General features: G+C 49.6%; 1 protein-coding gene across 1 annotated transcript in view; it reads right to left on the bottom strand.

The window, feature by feature from the left end:
- Celf4 (CUGBP Elav-like family member 4) overlaps positions 1-19,143 on the bottom strand; it is a 283,403-nt gene that overhangs the window by 191,322 nt on the left and 72,938 nt on the right. The window contains 1 exon segment of the mRNA XM_036205194.1: positions 15,412-15,494. Within this exon segment, the coding sequence (XP_036061087.1) occupies positions 15,412-15,494 (83 nt within the window).

The following is a 19,143-nucleotide window of genomic DNA, read 5'->3' on the forward strand; positions in this document are numbered from 1 at the left end:
CCACACACCCCTCTTTCTGAGAAGGAGTCTAATCTCGCTCTGGCTGGCTTTGAACTCACTATGTAGCTAAGGATGACCTTGAACCTCTGATCTTCCTGCTTTTATCTCCTTAATGTGGAGAGTATAGATGTGCAACACTACACCAGTAGTGCTCTGGGAATCCAATACAGAATCTGTGCATACTAAGTAGGCACTATACGAATTGAGCTACATTCCCAACTCCAGCAAACAAAACATTGACCAACAAGTGAGTGAAGACAAAATGACCAGTTGTCCAAATATGTCTAAGGAATTAATGGGATTTTTTGTTTGTTTGCTTGCTTGTTTGGGGTATTGGAGATGAACCCCGGGCTTCACATACACACTAGGCAAATACTGTACCATGGAGCCATGTCTCCCTCCAGAATTAAAAACATTTTTTTAATTTACTTTGAGATAGAGTCTCACTAAGTTGTCTAGGCTGACCTTTAATTTGCTCTGTATCCCAGGCAGGCTTTGAATTTGTGATCCTCCTGCCTCAGCTTCCCAAGTAGCTGAAATTGCATAGGCCTGACCTAATCAAGCCCAACTGAGAACAGTGTTTGCAAGTGCTGTACTGGTACTGTGTCATGGCACTACTGTGTTAATTACACAAGCTTTGTATCTGTTCATTAAAGCAGGCTTGGCAGGATGTTGACTTGGAAACACTGTTGGAGTGTCTACTCCAAAGTAATAAAACTGAGCTGAGCACGCCCCTTAATATGGATGTTAATGGAGCCTGTGTCCTCCCCATTCTTGTGAATTACAGTAGGTTCCCTTAACCTGTCAATCATGAATAAAGGCCTTACTACAGAGCAAACCAATATTAGGCAACTCAGCAGAGCTGTGTCCCCACTGTGTCTGGACTGCCATAGCTAGGTTCAGAATGGAAGCAAGTGGGTAATGCTAAGGTCCCTTCCAACTCTAATTTCCAGGGCTTCCATGATTCTTAGGAGAGAAATAATTGAAGACAAGTGTTTTAGTCACATGTTGAGATTTCCTAGCCTAAGAGGAGGAATCAAGGTTTTCTGATGGGCTGAGTATAGAATTGGAGGGATATCAGGGTTCCTAAGGCTGAAGGACCAAGGAGAGCACATAGAAGACTCACAGTGCAGGAGTCCAGGCTGTGCCTATCCTCTGCACCCCTGTGTATGAGCAGCTCCATTCTCTTTTATTATAAACCAGAGTGGTGAAGAAACTCCATGTATAATGGTAGGATAGCTAGTACCCTGGCCAGTTCTGTGTGGCCTGTCCTGTCATACAGATTTTCTCCTGTGGGTGGGCACTGTCTTCCATGTGGTCAAAGGACTATAACATCCCCCCCCCAGCAGCTTCAGAGGCCCAGAGAGAGAGAGAGAGCTAAATTTCCTTTCTAGCTTCCACCAGCAGGATTTTCATATAATCAAGGGAGGCATCTTTGCTAGGCAGATTCCGCACAACTCCTAGGTGCCCCAGGAGTGCCGATTCTGCCTACTGAGTCTATTTCTGGGAAGGGAAACTGAGACAAGCCACCCACAGGGCCCAGATCCCATTTCTGACATCCCTCCCCCACCAGGCTTTCACTGGTCTCCATATGCACAGGCTGCTCAATGGTGAAGTGGTTACTTCCCTTCTCAGGATGCCTCTACAGTACCCAAGCACCCAAATAAAAGGGGCTGTAGTGGATAGCCATCCCAGCATTGGCCTGGAAGTTCCAACCCCCATTGAGGCTTTGGTAATGATCACGCCCACAAGGCAGGGCAGAGGAGGGAGTGGAAGACCGAGGATGAAGAGGAGGTCTCTCGCTTGGTTCCGGGACGCTGGACACTGGAGGTAGACGGAGCAGAGTTCTCCAGAGAACACCGCCGGACTGTGCTATACCTTTGCCAGACCCTGCAACCTACCCCTTCATTTGTAAGTTACCCCACAAAATAAACCTCCCTTTTAACTACGTGGAGTGGCCTTAATAATTTCACCAATAAGGGGCCATGTTAATCACTGGATGACAGTCCAATCCCGAATTGTAAAAGCTCACAACTCCTTTCTGAGTAAAATTCTTGTGACACCTTCTCCTCCCTCCTTCTTGCTTTTGTTCATGTTGTCACCTCTCAGGTACGTTATCTCCAGGTTCTCTTGTCCACTTACAACCCTTCCACCTTCAGAGGCTGGTCCACTGTTCCCTGCACAGTGACTTGCTGAAGAGGCTCACTGCATAGTCACTTCCTCTCAGCACTCCTGATCCACGTGAACTCCGAATTGCAGCCTGAGTCTCAATCCATTGTCCTCTAATTGCTTGGCATGTACACCTTTCCTCTTCTACAGAAGGGAAGCCCCAAGGGGAGGTGGGGGTCCTTGCCCTCTCCTGCTTCCATCTGCCAAACAGCACCCAGTGTAGGGCCACGCTCCTGGTGGGTGCTCAGGAAACACTTACTGAATTGAATTAAAAACCTTCTCACAGGCCCTGAGCAGTTCCAGCTGTCGGGTGCCAGCTGTCAGGGCTGCTGGGAGAGGCTGAATGCATATTCATCTCAGATGCTCTGTCTCCCTGTCTTGAAGGGCCTGCTGGACCATTCCAACCACACAGGGGACTGGTAATGCTCCTGCTTCTGCTCTCATGGGTTTAGGGTTTGCAGTCTCCTGGGCTCCCTTCACCCCTTTGATGGCGAGAAGTTAGTGAATGGGAAGTGGAGACAGAAATGTGTTTCTCACACAGGGATCACTCATACCATTAGGACAAAACACTAACTAACAGCTCTCCTGCGGCACAAATAGAATGATCTCAAACCGTGTTCTGTAAACACATCCAGGCCTCAGCAGGGATTGGTACAGCCACCTCCATGGGTGCTTCTGTCACCACTTCCATTCTATGGGTGGATTTGACAGTTTCCCAGGTGACCAGCCCTGGGCTGGGTTGTGTGGCTAGGATTTCGTGGTTATGCATTTAGAGTAATCTATCATCCTGGGAAATAGGGGCAGAGGTGGGAAAGATCAAGGAAGGACACAGAACAGCAACAGGACAGTGGGCACCTCCCCTAGTGTAACAGGTGTTCAGGAACTTATATGCACAATGTCATACTCTTCATATACAAACACACCACTTGTACAAACACACCACTCACTCAGAAGAGAAATGACCAGCCCCAGGTCACACAGCTCAGAATGTCAGAACTAGGATTGGAAGCCGGATTGTGTGACTCTAGGCCCTGAGCCCACCCAATACCAGAGATTTTTGATCACCGCTAGGATCTGAATGTCCTCTTATAAAGGAGCTTAGGAGAGCTGGAGTGGAGGGCTGTATTGGTTCTGGTGCAGTGGGGCTTGGCAATGGGAAAGCAAGTAAAAGCCAGGGTAATCTTGGATTTAGGACCAGAGATGGACCTATTTCATTCATTGTCCACTGTGATTATGGCTCTTCTGTGACCCGTCCCACTTCCCAGGTCAGTCTGGCCACCTGTAAGGGCTGATTGGGTTCATAGGGTGACCAAAGTGGATCTTTTGTCCATGGTGCTGATAGACCCCCAGAAGGTGTAAGAGTGGATCTTCTGTCCATGGTGCTGACCACTCCTGAGAATGAGCGAATGGCTCTCTGTCCATGGTGCTGACCGTCCCTTGAGGACGACCTGTGGGTCCTGTCCATGGTGCTGATCGGCACTCCAGGGCAATGGATCCTGTCCATGGTGCTGACCGCCTCTTTGAGGGCGGGCGTGTGGGTTCTGTCCATGGTACTGACCCACACCTGCGGGGCGACGGGTGGGTTCTGTCCATGGTGCTGAGTGACGGCTAAGGGTGAACGAGTGAGGCCTGTCCATGGTGCTGACAGACTCCAGAGGCTAAGCGAGTTGGTTATGGTGCTGAACTGTATTAGCTTATGACCTGTATGGGTTTTGTCCATGATGTTGACTGAGTCATGAGAGGAATCTTAAGGAGCAGAGGGCAGAGCTAGCCAGCCTTCCTGGCTCACCTCAGTCTGTCTGGGCTGAGGCTAGCCAGGTGATAGTCTGAATTGAAGACTCACGTAGCTCGTGGGTGAGGTTGCAATATTGCTCCACCCAGCTTGCTCTTTTGTAACCTCTGCCCATCCCCACCAGTCTGGGAGCAAAGTCTACTGGTCCCTCCTCATAGTGTCTACTCCACTTTTCTTCATAAACAGGAGCACTTATTATCATGGCTCTATGACATGACTCTGGTCATTGAGGCATACACAGATGTCTTTTGTGCAGGGAACCTCATGGAAGCTTTTTGCATTCCTAACAAGGCAGCAGGCCCTGCCCTTCTCAGCAGAAGATTTGACACATGGAGCCAGGAAAACCACTTTCTAACTACAAGGGAAGAAACTGACCCTGACATTGTTACACCAGAATCTGTGTTGTGGGTAACTGTGTGGTCATTCTTATGCATGGTGGCACTGTCCTTGGCCTTGTGCAGCTCCAGTTTTTCCACGGTGTTGGTGCCCTGGCCATGAAACCTTGGACAAGCCCCTTATCCTTTTTCTCTTATTAACAACAACACTGCCATTGCTCAGCTTTTAGGACCAGGGTGAGACTGCTTTAAACGAGAGGGTATTTGTAGAGCACATGGTTCATACAGAGTTCTCCATGAATGATAACTCTCACTGTGGCTGGAGAGACAGGGTTCCATACCTGTCTTCCCATTTGAGAGCATTTTGCCAGCCTTCAGACAGCAGAAGCAGACAGAACCCTGACACTGAAGCTTTGCCATCCCCATGTCAGTGATGGTGGCCTAACTTCCAGCTGCCAGCACTTGCACTTCTGGCTTAAGGGCCTTCTCTGGACAAGGTTATCAGTTTGTCACCACATGGCAAGCCAGAAGAGCTGGGGAGTTAACAATTCATGAACACATCCCCAGCCAAAGCTTAATGGGCATCAATGTGTATCCTGGCCCCTGGGTGAGAGGATTCTGGAGAACAGGTCTGATATTGTTTCTTGAGTCTTTTGTGGGGCTGAACACCTCTCACAGTGAATGCTGGCTTCCCGTCATCATGCCCTTCATTTGATTTCTTCTCTTCACCTTTACAGGTTCCCACTATTGGACATGTTTCCTGGTATCACTGTCTGAAGCCCATTTTAGCAAGCTCCAATTGCCTTCAAATGTGTTTTACAGTCTGCTTTTGGGGGCGCTCAAACACTGAGGACAACCTTCAGAACCTCAAGTCAGGCTTGTGGCTGTCAAGCTTCTTCATGTTTAGTAATCCTGTAGAGATCTTGTTCAAATGCAGAAGGTACAGATTGGGTGATATAAGTCAGATGGTGTGAAGTATCAAGACTCTTTGCCTTGAATAAGCCCTAGCAATGCTAGTGTAGTGGCCTTGTGGTCTCATGTCCATATTTAGTCTGGGAGAGTCAAACAACAGGAAATTTGTATGGGTGACAATGGCTTGGGAGTGACCCACAGAGGAAGCCAAGAGTATGAAGTGAGGTTCTGAAGCTCTGGGGGATTCTGGCAGGCTGGCAGGGGTGATAGAATTTTTCCAGGTGAAGAGAAGTGGGGCCTTTCTGAGCTTGAAGTCACAGGATGTATAGGATTTTGGGCAGCTTGTTCACCTGGAGTTGATGGGTGCTCACAGGCTGTAAGAGGCTGGAGATTCTGAAGAATGTGAGTATGGGAAAGGCCCTTCACTCTCCAAACAGCCTCCATTCTCAGCCCTGATTAGGAGGAGAGTTCAGACTTCCATCCCCCAAAGCCTTATTTGTTTGTTTGTTTGCTAACTGCTATGGTTTTAATGTTGAATTTCTCATAGGTACCCAAGGTAACACTGGGAAATATACCCTTTAAAGAATTGTGTTGTCTAAATCACTTCCTTCTTTTTGTCCTTCTCTGGTGCTGATATATGTGGTTCTGTTTCTTCATGATGAGTTGCTTAGCTGTAAGTCCAGAAGCAATAGGCCAGTAGACAATGGGCTAGAGCATCACAAATACCTCACAGAAACTTTTCTCTTTATAAGTTATGCCAGGCATTTTATTATAGGGATGGAAAGCTAACTAACATGTTCCCAATTCCTCCTGCCTTATACACCCAACAAAATTCTGCTCTCCTCTTCCATGGACAATTTCTGGTCATTGTGGCTCAGTGCCATTACTCTTGTCTGAAAACACACAGGTCAAATAGTCCAAGTTGCATATTTGAACCATTTTGAATTTTTATTATTCTCTATTTCAAACGTGAATTAGGAATCATAGGGTTTCACTGCAGCAAAGGACCCCAAAGGTCATCCGTGCTCACATCATTGTTTTGTCATTAATAATTACACTTGTGTTATTTATAGCAGTTCTTGGCATATAAAGGGCTCACACACGTGACTTCATTATAGAAAGTATAAAGCTCAGACCCAAGTCATCCAGAAGGATGACATTTTCTTCATAGTCTGTCAGTGTTTAAAGGGTGGCATGGACTGTTTGGTGTCATTTTGCCTCCTCTCTTTTGGACACAGAATTAGGTATGAGGCTTTGGGTCAAACTCTTGCCTTGTGCCTACTTTGCCACCAGGAGAGAATGCCACCTTTCTGGCACCCCTGGTGGTTGCCTGAAGGCATACCATAAGTGTGTTTGATCCTGACATGCTTTTTACAGCATAATAGACTTGGGGGACCTAGAAAGACCTCGTCCCATTAAACATCAGCGCTTTTCTGCTACAACTATTTTCATGGGGACTTTGATAAAGAACAATACTACTTTTTGCCATCACCACCTGGGGTTGCTCATCTTTGATGGTTCAAGGCAGCCCACAGTTCCGGAACCCCACTGGTCCAAAACACAGAGGCATCTGGTCCTTTGCTCACCCACACACATGCTTTCTAAAAGGAAACCATCCAGTCCTAAAGCACATCCGTCCAGAAGCAGTAGCTCACACAGAAATCTTGTGTCTCAGGCTTGCTTTCTGATGAAAGGTTGAGAAATCCTTTAATAGTCTCACCATGACTCACACAGGCACAAGGTCTGTGGCAACCCAACCTCAGGCTCCCTCTTCCGAGGACACATACCTCACACACCCCCCCCCCCCCACACACACTTACATCCTCACCTGTTGTGATTTCTGGGTCCAACATGCCTTCTTCATATCCTTTCTTCCATGCACCCAACAACACAAAGCCAGGTTGTTTTCTTTCCAAACCTACTCATCAGGAAAAGCTAAGCTGGGAACTGTCTGGTTGGGGAGGCTGTAGGTGATAAGGACAGAGGAATTGTGAGGGATGGCCAGACTGTGCCATTGTGAGGTGTCATGGTCATCAGGGACATTCAGCAGAAAGACAAACTGCCTTTCACTTTATCCACATGCCTTCCTCTGAACCAGGCAGGACAAGCACTGGTGACTATAACTCTCAGTGCTAATAGAGGACTCTGGCATTAAAGAGCAGTGCTGGGTGACTCTGCAGATTGCAAAGCTTCCTTGGGCAGAGTCTGCACAGAGGAACTCATGTCAAAGTTGGCCCTTCAGGGGGAATGAAAAGTGCTCAGAAAAGGAGACAGAAATAGAAAACAGAGGCCTCTGAGGAAGAGGACACGTGTGCTAGAGCTTTGGGAGGTTTGAGGAATCCAGAAGAGGACTGGGACACTGGCTGCATCTTCTGGGTAACGGAAATCAAAGGTGACGAGAGCTTTATCTCACAGGGATAACATTGGTTATCCTACGGAGAAGGTTCCAGCAGGGCAAGGGCCTGGAAGTGAGTGGCCTCCAGTGGGGCTGGAATTCCTTGGAGCAGCCTGATTTGTCTTTCTGGAACCCCCCAGCCACCTCTGGTTAAGACCATATTATAGACATCATTATCAATACTCTGTGTCTTACTAATTTTGTTCTGTTCTGAACATAGGACAAGTTATCTGCACTGTACTGCAACTGGCCAGTGCTGCTACAAATGGCAAAATGCCTCTCTGAACTCCTTGGAATGAGCAGAGTGCAGGGGTGGGCTTGCCGTTGGGAATCCAGCTCAGGGTGGATGCCTCAGGGAGGGATCTATCTGACCCTTGCTTTACGCCAGTTGTCATCAATGGTGACAGGCGGTGGAGGGCAGAAGACAGGATCACACTAGCAAGGGGCATGCTGGGCTGTACATAGATCTGACATACAAGCTTCCTGTTCAGGTGGGAGACAGAGAGTCTTCCAAAGGGAGAGACAGGAGACATCCCCCATGGCTGAGCCTTGGAGTTTTGGGTTCACATTCTGTCTCTGTCAGGAGCAAATTCTCAGCTCATGTCATGCAGATCATTGATTCCACGTGAGTCAAAGGAGAGAGCAGAGTTTCCCACTCACCCCTTTATTCTATCTTGTTAAGCAATGTGGGGAACGCTGGGTCTATTATTCTTAGAAATATGAAGAGTGTCAGAATTAGAAGGGATTGCAGAGGCAAACAGCCTAGATGTGGCTCTGGGGAGGGTCTGAGCTAAGCTGGAGTCACATGGAGTGTTTTGGCAGCTGTACCTAAGCCTGGGTCCCTAGGCTGCATCCATTTACTCACACTCCTTCTTGAAGCCAGGACCACGGTAATAGGCACCATTGCTTTCTGGTAGAGAGTCTTACCAGGCACAGCTTATGGCCAGGCCTGGACTTGGCTCTGGGTGTCTTAGAGTCCACAGTTATTATTATGATGAATGCACGGACTTGCAAGGCCAAGGTGGACAGGGCAAGGAAGAAGAAAGTGTCATGTCTAGGATGGAGTGCTTGAGGAAAGCCAGAGTGGGGAGGGCTCGGGTTGTTTCTCCGGGAGAGGAAAGCAAGGTCTGCAATGGCTGTAGGGGAACATGGGGCTGGCACTGTTGGCTGAGTGAAAGAAGCAAGGCAAGTCATGTGTGCTGTGGGAGTAGCCCTTGTTTCTGCTGGCTCTGCTTCCCTTTGACCCTCCTCTTGAGGCCTCAGCACTCCCTTCACCTTGGTATTGCCTTCTGGACAATGGGCTCAGGGCAGTGTAACATAGCAAAGGGATATTGGGTGCACATAAGCCTGACATACAGGCTTCCTGCTGGGGTGGGTCTTCCAAAGTGGGGAGATGGAGACCTCACCAGTGGATGAGCTCAGGAAGCCTGGGTTCTCACTCCATCTCTGTCATGAGCAAATTCTCAGCTTATGTCACTGAGAACATTGATTCCTTGTGAGTCAGGTGAGAAAGCAGAGCTGGAAATGGTACCCAAACTGGCAGGTCTTAGGCTGAGTCTGCCCTGTGGCTATAACATGAGGTGGGCATGGCCAGCTTTGTCCCCAGAGGAGGGAGGGGACTTGGCTGCTCCGTATGTTCATGTAATTTAAATGGATGCTCTTTAACACAACCTCCAACTCCTCCTACCATAAGGACCCTTGGACTTGTCCTCAAAATGAGTGACAGCCAGCCACTAAGAGGGAATGCTCAGCCTTGAAGCTTGCTGTCCTTCCTGCCTGCTACACCACCATTGGCTTTGGGACATCATTTCCATCCTTAACACAAATTTAGGAAACCAGGTCATTATTGGCTATCATGTGCATTTCAAGATACATAAATTCATCCCTGGTTACTCCTCATAGATGCTAGGAGCATCTCCAGACAATGTCCAAGTTCTTTGGGTACTAAATTGTACAGTTGAGGACCACTGCCTAAAGGACAAATGGGCAGTTCTCTTTAGGAATTTTTTTCCATAAAGGAACAAAAGTATGAGGTTAGGTGGGAATCACAGAGAAGGGGCTTATGGGATCCCCACAGTTTAGGCATCACTGAAGATCTTTTTTTTTTCTTCTGCCATAGAATAGGCAAAGGTAGCATGTTGTTCAAAGTTACAGATTAAACTGTGCTTTGTGCCCAAAAGAATGAAATCTTACCTGTGAGTCAGAATGTGTCGGAGCCAGGATCTTTACTGAGGATCAAGCTGAGGTCCTTGGGATGGACCCTGATCCAGCATGACTAGTGTCTTTAGAAAGGAAGCACATAGTTGCAGATATGGTGGACAGGGGGCTATAACACAAGGCAGCAAAAAGAGGACCTGTAGACAAGAAGATCCCTTGACTCTAGAAGCTAGAAGAGAGGCATGGGAGACATTGTCCTTAAGCCCACAGGAGGGAGAAACCATACAGCCATCTTGGTTTGTGAATCGAGAACCAAGATGTTTTTGTGGCTGAAGCCTCCAGTTGGTGGTATTTTATTGTTATCATTGCTAAACTAACACACTCAGCCAGAAGGACAGCAGGAGGAGTGTGTGGGTCTGGCTGTGACACTACTATCTCAAATAGAGACACAGAAGGTGGCAGAGATGGGGAGAGAAGACACAGGTCGTGACAAGACCCAGCTTCACTACACAGAGACAAAACCGACACTTCCTGAAAGACAGACAAGTAGAAATATATCACATTTCTAAACTGAAACGCTTTGATTATGCCTATCACCAGGAGTTGTAAAACTACCCCAGAGAATTCACAGCCTCTAAACATGCTAACTACACCCTTCATAAATTCGTCTCTAGTTTCTGTTATCATATCACTGTCTCTGGGGACCCCTGGCTTGTCATCATTTGCCCTTTATAATTTATTCATCTTCTTGCTTCTATCCTTTCTACTTATCATTCATCTTCACAGTTGTACATAAAATTAGATGAATCTTTCAGTGGCAGGGCACTTCAAGAGGGGGATGGGCCTCTTTGGGGGAAGCCCCTTGAAGGCTGGAGGAAGAACCACTAGAACCTCCTCTAGACACCAAGGTGGGACAGGCAAGAGGAGGCAGGGGTATGGAGAGGAGGGAGAAAAGACAGTGAGGGGAGAGAAAAAAAGAGGAAGGTGGAAATGAAAGACAAAAAGAAGATATCCAGAATGGAGGGCAAGAACAAACAGACCAGAAGAGAAGTGAGAAAAAAAGAGAAAATGAGATTAAGGAGAAGGGAAGCGAGAGGGAGATGCTAGAAGGGATGGCAGTACTGGGGCTTCCACTCGAATTTTATGTGTAATAGATTTTTCCCTTTCTTCACAAACTCACAGAAGGTCACCCTGATTTGCCTTGGAAATGACAGTTCCTGCATGGCAAGCACCTGAGTTGGGGAGTATGGATGGCAGGGATATTGCATGTCCCCTGTGTGATTTCAGGGGTGGGTGGGAGGCAGCAGAGTGTGCTAGTTGCCCACTAAGGACACAAAAGCCCATCTTGAACTAGCAGATTGGAGCTTCGATATTTACCAAGAAGAAACAGCTCTCATCCAGCATGCTAGCTCTCTTCCACACTAGCTTCCTCCTTGCTGCCTCCAGGCCTCCTGCTAACTGGAACCAGCCCTCCCCCTCCCCGCCCCCACTTCTTCTAGTTCTGGCCAAGAACCTTTGTGCTGCTGAAGAAGTAATTCTGGCCACTTCTCATCACATTGTCTGCATTTCCCTAGCCAGAGCTCTGTTCCCTAGGCCCCGTATTCCTAACTTTGGGAACAGATGGGCTCTCCCAGGAAGACAATCCTCTGCAAAGTCCCAAAGGCTGGAGCAGCTGGAGCTCAGCAGTAGGGCTGTGTTTTAAGGCACACAGTTCTTCCACTGGACCTCCCATGCACTCTCAGGCTCTGGATAGACAGCTCTTGGGCCTGGTGTGAGGCATGAACACCTTTCTTGCAGGTGGGCCTTTTGGTCAGGCTCCTGCCTTGCTGTGCACGCACAGTGCAAGGCTGTTTCTTGCTACTCTAATGTACTCATTGGACTCCCAACTATCTTCCTGCCAGCTCGTTCCCTGAAGGAAACCTGAATCTCCCCCTCCCCCATGGCTATCTTTGTTCCCTTGGAAGTTCTAAAGCAACTGACAGCATGCACAGAAGTGAAGAACTTGAGGGGCAGTGACAAATCCAGAGCTATTTGTCAACTGTGTGATCAAAATCATGATGTCTTCCTCACAGGGTGGTCTTCAAAAAGGGACTGAGGCAAGGGATGTGATAAGTAGCATCATGCCTATCATTTAGCACACTGCTTATGGAGTATTCACTGTGAATGCTAGGCAGTCGACTGCACTGGCCACTTTATTATAACGTCTACTGTCTTCCATGGTTGGTTACATTTGTGTGTGTGGCTTCTGTCCCCAACTTGATGGGCAACTCCAAGAGGGAAAGGCATATATTGGAAAATCCTTGCTGATGGGTTGAGAAGCCACATTCTGTGATAGTACCCTGTAAACACTGATAATAGAGGGGACTGGTCTTCTAGCAGGAAAGGGTGAAGAGAGATAGAAAGAAGAGAGAGAGAGAGAGAGAGAGAGAGAGAGAGAGAGAGAGAGAGAGATTGAAGTGCATCATGCTGACTTTCTGGCAGAAGGCCATATTCCCAAGAACCCTGGTGAGGCTTCATGGTTTAGTAATCTCACTCTACTGAAACCATGCCACATTCAAGAATAATAATCCATTTGTGACACTGGTCCAGGCGATGACTCCATCAGCCCTCAAAGCAGCTTCAATTAGGCTGGTTTCCAGGGAAATTGGCCTCTGATTCAGAAGAACAGCCATTGGGGACTTGTTCCCTAAAATTCTACTTATTCCAAGAGCAATGCTAGTTCCCCTGTCCTCCTGGATGAAGGTGAGTGAGGAGTGCCTCTGGTCCAGCTGCAGCTGCTGCATTGGTGTTGTTAGCTGTGGTGGTGTGTGCACGTGCACTGATGTGTCTTTGTGTACAACAATGGATTATTTTTCTTCCTGGAAGGTGGTGCCAGCTCTGTAAGTTGCTAGGAAGCAGGATGTGTTGCCTGCACCAGCTTTCTCTCCTCAGTAAGAAAGTAGAGGGGTGATTTTAAGGGATTGATTTTAATGAATTTTGAAGTCTGGAAAGAGTGCCTAAATTGCGGAGGTTGCCACTTTTCCAGGTTCCCCTTTCAATTTCATTCTCCTTTAGTCAGACACAGAGGGTGCTCACTAGGACCCCTACTGCGGCTGCCCCAGGCAAGAAGAGGTTTCTCCTGTGCCCCACTTCTAACCAAACAGGCAGCTGTAAGCACAGCCTCAGCTGGCAGGAACATGTATGATTTGGTTGAGCATTTTGCTTGGACCTCTCTCTGCATTTGCTGGCGGCACACTTTCTGTGATCTCCGAGGAGAGAACCAGCTCACAATAATAACGGCAGTTCTGCTTTTCGGGATCAAAATGACTCCACTTTAAAGCATAATTTTACTCAGTCATTTTGTTTTCCATTTGTCTGCATGTGCGTTTGTGTGGGGACAATGTGCCCTCAGAACCTGTAGCTGCAACTCTATCTTTTTCCCTGTGTCTCCCCCTGCGAGCTCCGCCTGCCCAGAGAATTGTGCAAGCAGGTTTATGAGGCTGAGTCTTCTCAGGAAGCCTCTGAAGAAAGGTCGGTGTTCCGGGCAGCACAGGGAACTCTGGGCTGTGTCTGAGACCTACCAGAGGCATCTACTTCCACCCCATCTCTGCTGGCATACATTCATGGTTCTTTTTGCCTTTTACCCAACTTGTCTTTGTGATTTCAGAAAAATGCCACTGGATCTCCCAGTATGAGGGATTAGCGCAGATTATGGGGAATGGTGTTAATTATCGGTGGAAGGGGGGCTGGCGCCTCGCTCCAACGTGCTCCTGATTTCCCCTGGGCCCTTCTGCCTGGTAATAAGCCTTCTTTAATCTGGCAGGCCCCTTGGTGAAATCAGCACCACGGACAGTGATATTGATTGCTTCTGAGAAACCATCACAGCTGCTCAACCAAATTACCTTTGATATGTGACCTTTAATGTAATTACTGCAACATCAAAGTATTTCTATAAATTATTAAAGAACTAATACACTCCATCATTTAGCTATTCTATTATATGTAAAATAAACAACCACGAGTTAAGGTTAAGTCCTGAACAATCCACAGCCGCTTTTCCTTTTTCGGAAATCCGAACCCCCTTCCACCTTTCCCCTTTCCATTTCTCCGTCTGATTCCTGCCTTTTAATTATGAAACTCTCCAGCAATCTCTCTGCAGCTAACGGAGGGCCTCCCATAACAATGTGGTGTGTTCCATTCCATTTGGGTTGTTCTCAAACATCTCCCACAATCTCCCCCCAAACAAAGTGCCATAAGCATTTTATTAATCAGGACAGACCTTTCTGAGAAACCTTTGACTACCTTACACTATGGCTTTATGCGTCACACACAACGTCGAGCACATTTCTGCCATCCTACAGAGGGCACCCAGAAAGCATTACTATAATATATGTGCATGTAGTCGACACCACTAAGAAACCAACTGGGAACGGCCACCCTGCCAAAGCCCCGCTCCACACAAAATCTGTGCGCGCCTGCATTTCCATACATTTGCATCCGCGGCTATGTTATTAAGATGACTCAGCCCCCGTGCTTTGCAATCACAAATACCAAAATACAATACAAAGGCTGTCATAATGGAAGGAAGGGCCTGTGTAATTCCACATTCTCGACCCCAAAGCTTTAATGAAAGACCTCTGGAGCCAGTGGGGTCGGGGGTTTGAGGTGGGGAGCTGCTTCACCCTGGGGTGTGCCATTTGCTCTCATCTACCTGGTTAACCTTTCCTGCTGTGGGGCAGGAATGGAAACGTGTGTTTACATACGGTTTGCTTGGTAGGAATGTAAACACGCATGTCTAAGCATAGGCGTGCATACATCCAGAACACACGTGCTTCCCAGCAGCGCCCACTGTATACACAGATACATTGCATATTTGCTTATTCTTTAAACTATTCCACAAACACACCTCCTTCCATTTATCTTTAGATGCTCAGCGGCTGTATATTTCCTAACCCCCCAACCCAATCTCTCTGAACCCACAGGAGAGACCGCGCAGACCCTTGACCCGAGGGACACTTCTTATTTTATGGTGATGAACTAGCTTCGATAATAGCCACGGCTGATATCACACCCAGTTAGGGGGACCATAAATAATTCCCTTCTCCCCCTCACAGAAGCTATAAACCAGGGCCAAGGCGCGATAGTTTATCAAAGACGAGGGTTGGCTCCTTAAATAAACCGCGGTGATCTCACTCGGGGCGCCGGGGATGCGCCCCTCCCACCGCGGCCCAGGGCTCGGGAGCCGCGGGTGCCAGACCCCAGCGGGGGCCCAGCTGGGTGCACTCGGGAGCGAGTCGAGCATCACCCAGCACTGCGCCGCTCCAGGCCCAGGACATGCAGCGCCCCGCCCCGGGCTGTGCGTGCGCTAACCCCGTCTGGGCTCGTGGTCACGGCCAAGTTCGTCCCCCGTCGGGCCTGGACGGCCAGGAGCCGCGGCGGCGGCGGGCTGGTCCGAGCTCGGTGCCCGCGGTCCCAGTACAGATCCCCCTGCCCCCCCCCTACACACACCTCCCCCCTCCCCGCGCTCCCTGAAGCTCAAGCCCAGGGGCTTAGCGAGAGACAACCCGGCCCGCGGGGTCCCTGCTGTCCCCGCCCCGCGAGTCGCGGCCCGACCTCCCGAAGTCGCCCCCTGTCGGCACGCGGCCGGCTACGCCGTGGCCGGCGCCACTTACCCCGGGCAGGGTCTTCTGCTCGTGCAGCGCGCTCTGGGCCTTCAGCGCTGACTCACGCTCGCAGTAGGTGAGGAAAGCGCAGCCTGGGAGGGAAGCAAGCGGCGACAAGGGTCAGTGGGGGCGCCCCCAGCCAGGCCCGGCCCGCCGCCGCGCCCTGCTGCCCGCCCCGCACTCCCGCCCTCCTGCTCGTCACGGCTCTCCCCACCTCTCTCTCTCCTGGGCGCTCTCTTCCGTGCTCCCCTGTCCCTCGGTCTCCCGTCTGTCTGCCTCTCCTTCCTCCCGTGGCTTTTCCTATTTTGCTTCCTCCGCGGAGTCCTCCCCACTCCCCACGCCCCCCCCCCTCCTTTCTGCCCGCGGGTCTCTCTCTGTCCTTGCGCCCTGGTGCTCCAGGCGTCTCTGCCTTCTCTCCACTCCTTGTCAGTGTTGTTTTTAATCAATTTCAACTCTAGCCCCTGCACCTCCCAGGAGGGGCAGTGTTCCCCTTTAGCTCCCTGCTTTTTTAGCTGTTACCACCAGTGGCTCCTTCCTTGCTCTGCGCCCCTCAGCAGTGCAAGAGTCGGGGACCTTCCAAATAAAGGCCGAATTTGTAAGGGAGAGCCCACCTTCCAGTCAGTTGTCTTAATCAAACGAACAGGGCTGTCATATGTCCTTTGTGTTCTCTGCCCCGATTCCTGCTGTCAAATTTGCGGTGAGGGTCTTCACACACCTCCCTGTCTGAAGGGTTCTTGGGCTATCAAACCCACTGAGGCCTACCCTTGTTTAGCCTCTTAACTCTGAGGACAGCTCTGCCTCACTCCGCCCCACCTGCATCGTCTCTTGTTAAAAGAGCCGAGCATGCTCTCCAAGGTCCTGTTTCCTTTTCCCTCTGAGCCATTGTAACAACTCCACTCCACTGCTTGTCAGGGACTCCGGTGCGTCCGTGCAGTGCGGCCTGCTCATGGAAGGGTTCAATGCCCATCTGCAGGCACCATGACACGGGAACAGAATGTTTGGCGACAGAATTGGTTTTGAGAGTTTCCGCTACTGACTACCTTCATTCAGGGGCCCCTTCCTCTGTCTGCAGGTGGGACTGAAGGCAGCTTGGCGCTCCTGCAAAACTGGCTGGAAGCAATGGTAAAACTGCAAAGGCCTGTTTTAGGCTAAAACTCTTGTTTGTAAAGCCACCCACGACCCTACCCTAGGGAAAAGACCGGCAGGGTAGATCCCTGCCTGCATGGTCTTCTCTAGCCTCCCTGCTCTCTGTCTCTAATCCCCACCCCATTTTCTGTGATCAGTCAGCTCAGGGTTATGTCTACTCTCTTCACGTTCACTGCTCCCAACCCAGTCATTCCATGAGTCTGGTTAAAGCAGCTCATGATTGCACCATTCCTTCCATGGGCTACATGCATTCTGGTCCTTCAAAGGCCATTTACCTCTTGAATGTCTGCTCTGTGATAGACTCAGGCTTTTTTCTCCAGAGGCCTTCCAGCTGGCAGTGGCTGTCTGGTACATACCTCAGTTCTAGTCATTAGACTTGTTGTGGCCACTTGATGCACAGAGTCCCCACAACATCCTCTCCAGTGCCTTCCTCCCACCATCAAGTTTGTACCTAGTAGCCTCTGTTCCTCCCCTTCTGATGTAGAAACAGATCCTGCTCCCCCATCTTTGCTGGCTGGAGAGATGGCAGGAAGGGAACATGTGTGTGGAGGGGAAACAGAGGTGGAAAAGGAAATAGAAGCTCCAGTTCCAATGCTGGCTCTTCCTCCTGCCGAGGAGTCTTCATGCCATCCTCCCTCTTCTGGACCAGGCCCACATCACCCCTCCTCCCTCCTCTCCCTCTTCGTCCCTCCTGGTCACTGGCAGACGGTTATTGATGGAGACACAGGCGGCTGAAATGAATAGCGGCCAGAGGCCCTGTGACGTCGTCCCGCCTGCCGCCACCGCCTGCCTTTCCCAGGGGTGTCTTTCCTCCTGTTCCCTCATCTCCTTGTTGGCCCTGTCTTCTGCCTGCTGCAGAGACACAGCCAGTGTCTCAGCCACATGCAGGCAAGCCAGCTTGGGACAAGGTCAGGGGCAGGTTTGGAGAGGAGGAAGGAAGAGAAGGACAAGGAGGAAGTGACCATATTGTTCTCACAGCCCAGAAAAATAAACTAGGGATCTCAGATGGGGAAATCTGTTGCTTTTGTCCAGCTTCTAGGAATTTCTTCCATTGTTTTCTGAGAGGGCTCAGAGCTCCACCATGTACCCATGTCTTTTAGGAACCCTGTCCCAGACCCAAATGATGTCCCCTACCATTTTCACTTCGGAATCTCTCCTGCAAGTTTTTCTCCTTGCTCACTCCCCGGCTTCCTTACTTTTTCTCATCCTTTTGAGACGTGATCTGTCTTAGATCCCTTATCTACAACGACTGCTTCCTCACCCTTCCCCTTTTACAAGCCTGGCCTGCCTTCCTCCTTCACTGCCTTCAGGTACCCATCAGATGTGACCTCCTCCGTCGCTTCTCTCAACCCCCTCACTTACCACCATCCCAACCTCCCGCACACACATCTCCCCTGATCCTTTGACATATTTCCTTCCTATTTGTCACCCACTACTCCTTGACCTTAATATCTATTTGCTCATTGATTGGCAATCTCCTAACACTCTGATGAGGCCAGGAACTCCATCTTGTTCTGCATCTGCTTGCTTCTCTGGCCTCAGAACAGGGGCAGAGATGCCTTACTCCTTGAGAGCACTGAATTCCCAAACACCTTGACTAACTTGGCAGTCATGATGGAAGGGTTACAGAAATTGTCTTCAGAAGCTGCCAAGAGCTGCTCTGAGCCTCTTGGATGATGCTACATGCTGGACTGCCTTTGTGGTATGGGTCTGAGGTTGCTTGTGAGGGTCAGGAGGTGGGTCACTGCAGGCTGCCTTTTTTCCTTCCTGTAGGCTCCCAGGACAGGCCTGACAGTGCACTCATATCCCTCTTCTGGAATTCCTTGAAAGAGTTTATACACAGCTCTGTCTGCTCAGAAGAACCCTGTACCAGCCACAGGTCACTCAGGGCTTCCTTTTTCTGAATCGTGGGTCCCTTATCTATCCTCTATATCTATCCTTGGAGACAGTAATCCCTCTTAGAAGCTTGTAGAATCTGTGGAATCAGCTGTGGGTACTCATTCCCTTTTGTGATGTAGAAAGTGGGCAAGGGCAGAGCCCCTTCCTTCATCCCCTGTTCTCCAACCCTGCTGTGAGGAAGGTCCACCTTTATACCGTGGCACCTGGTACTACTCCAACCATCTCTCTGCAGCTGGATTTGCACTTCACTTTCCAGCAGGAGAGATTAGTCTGCTCACTCAAGGCTTTTTGAGGAAGGCAGATATGGATAAGCTGCTCATAATGCCAAATCCAGAATGCCAGGAAGGACTAGTTTGCACCTTGGCTGAGATGAGAGCAGAGCCCCAGGGGATTGGTGGAGAGGGGGCTGTAGGATGAGAGCTTGCCCTCACAGGGAGTGCACATAGCCATGGGTTTGAGATGGAGGCCAAGGTGGGATCCCAGGGGCCAAGCCTTATCAGATGCTGGCAAGGCTCTCCTGTTTAGGAACAGAGCAGAGGAACTCATAGCTCCCACCAGGACAGCTAGACATTACCTCCTGTAGCTCATTGCAGCTCCTCAGGCTCTGAGCAGTGAGGCTGGGATAGTTTGAAGGAATATGGAGCTTGCCAGCCTCAGCCTGGAAGCTACTAAGTCAGCCACACTCACTGTCTTAAG

The sequence above is a fragment of the Onychomys torridus genome, chromosome 13 (genome assembly GCF_903995425.1).
Source record: "Onychomys torridus chromosome 13, mOncTor1.1, whole genome shotgun sequence".
In the NCBI taxonomy this organism is placed as follows: Eukaryota; Metazoa; Chordata; class Mammalia; order Rodentia; family Cricetidae; genus Onychomys; species Onychomys torridus.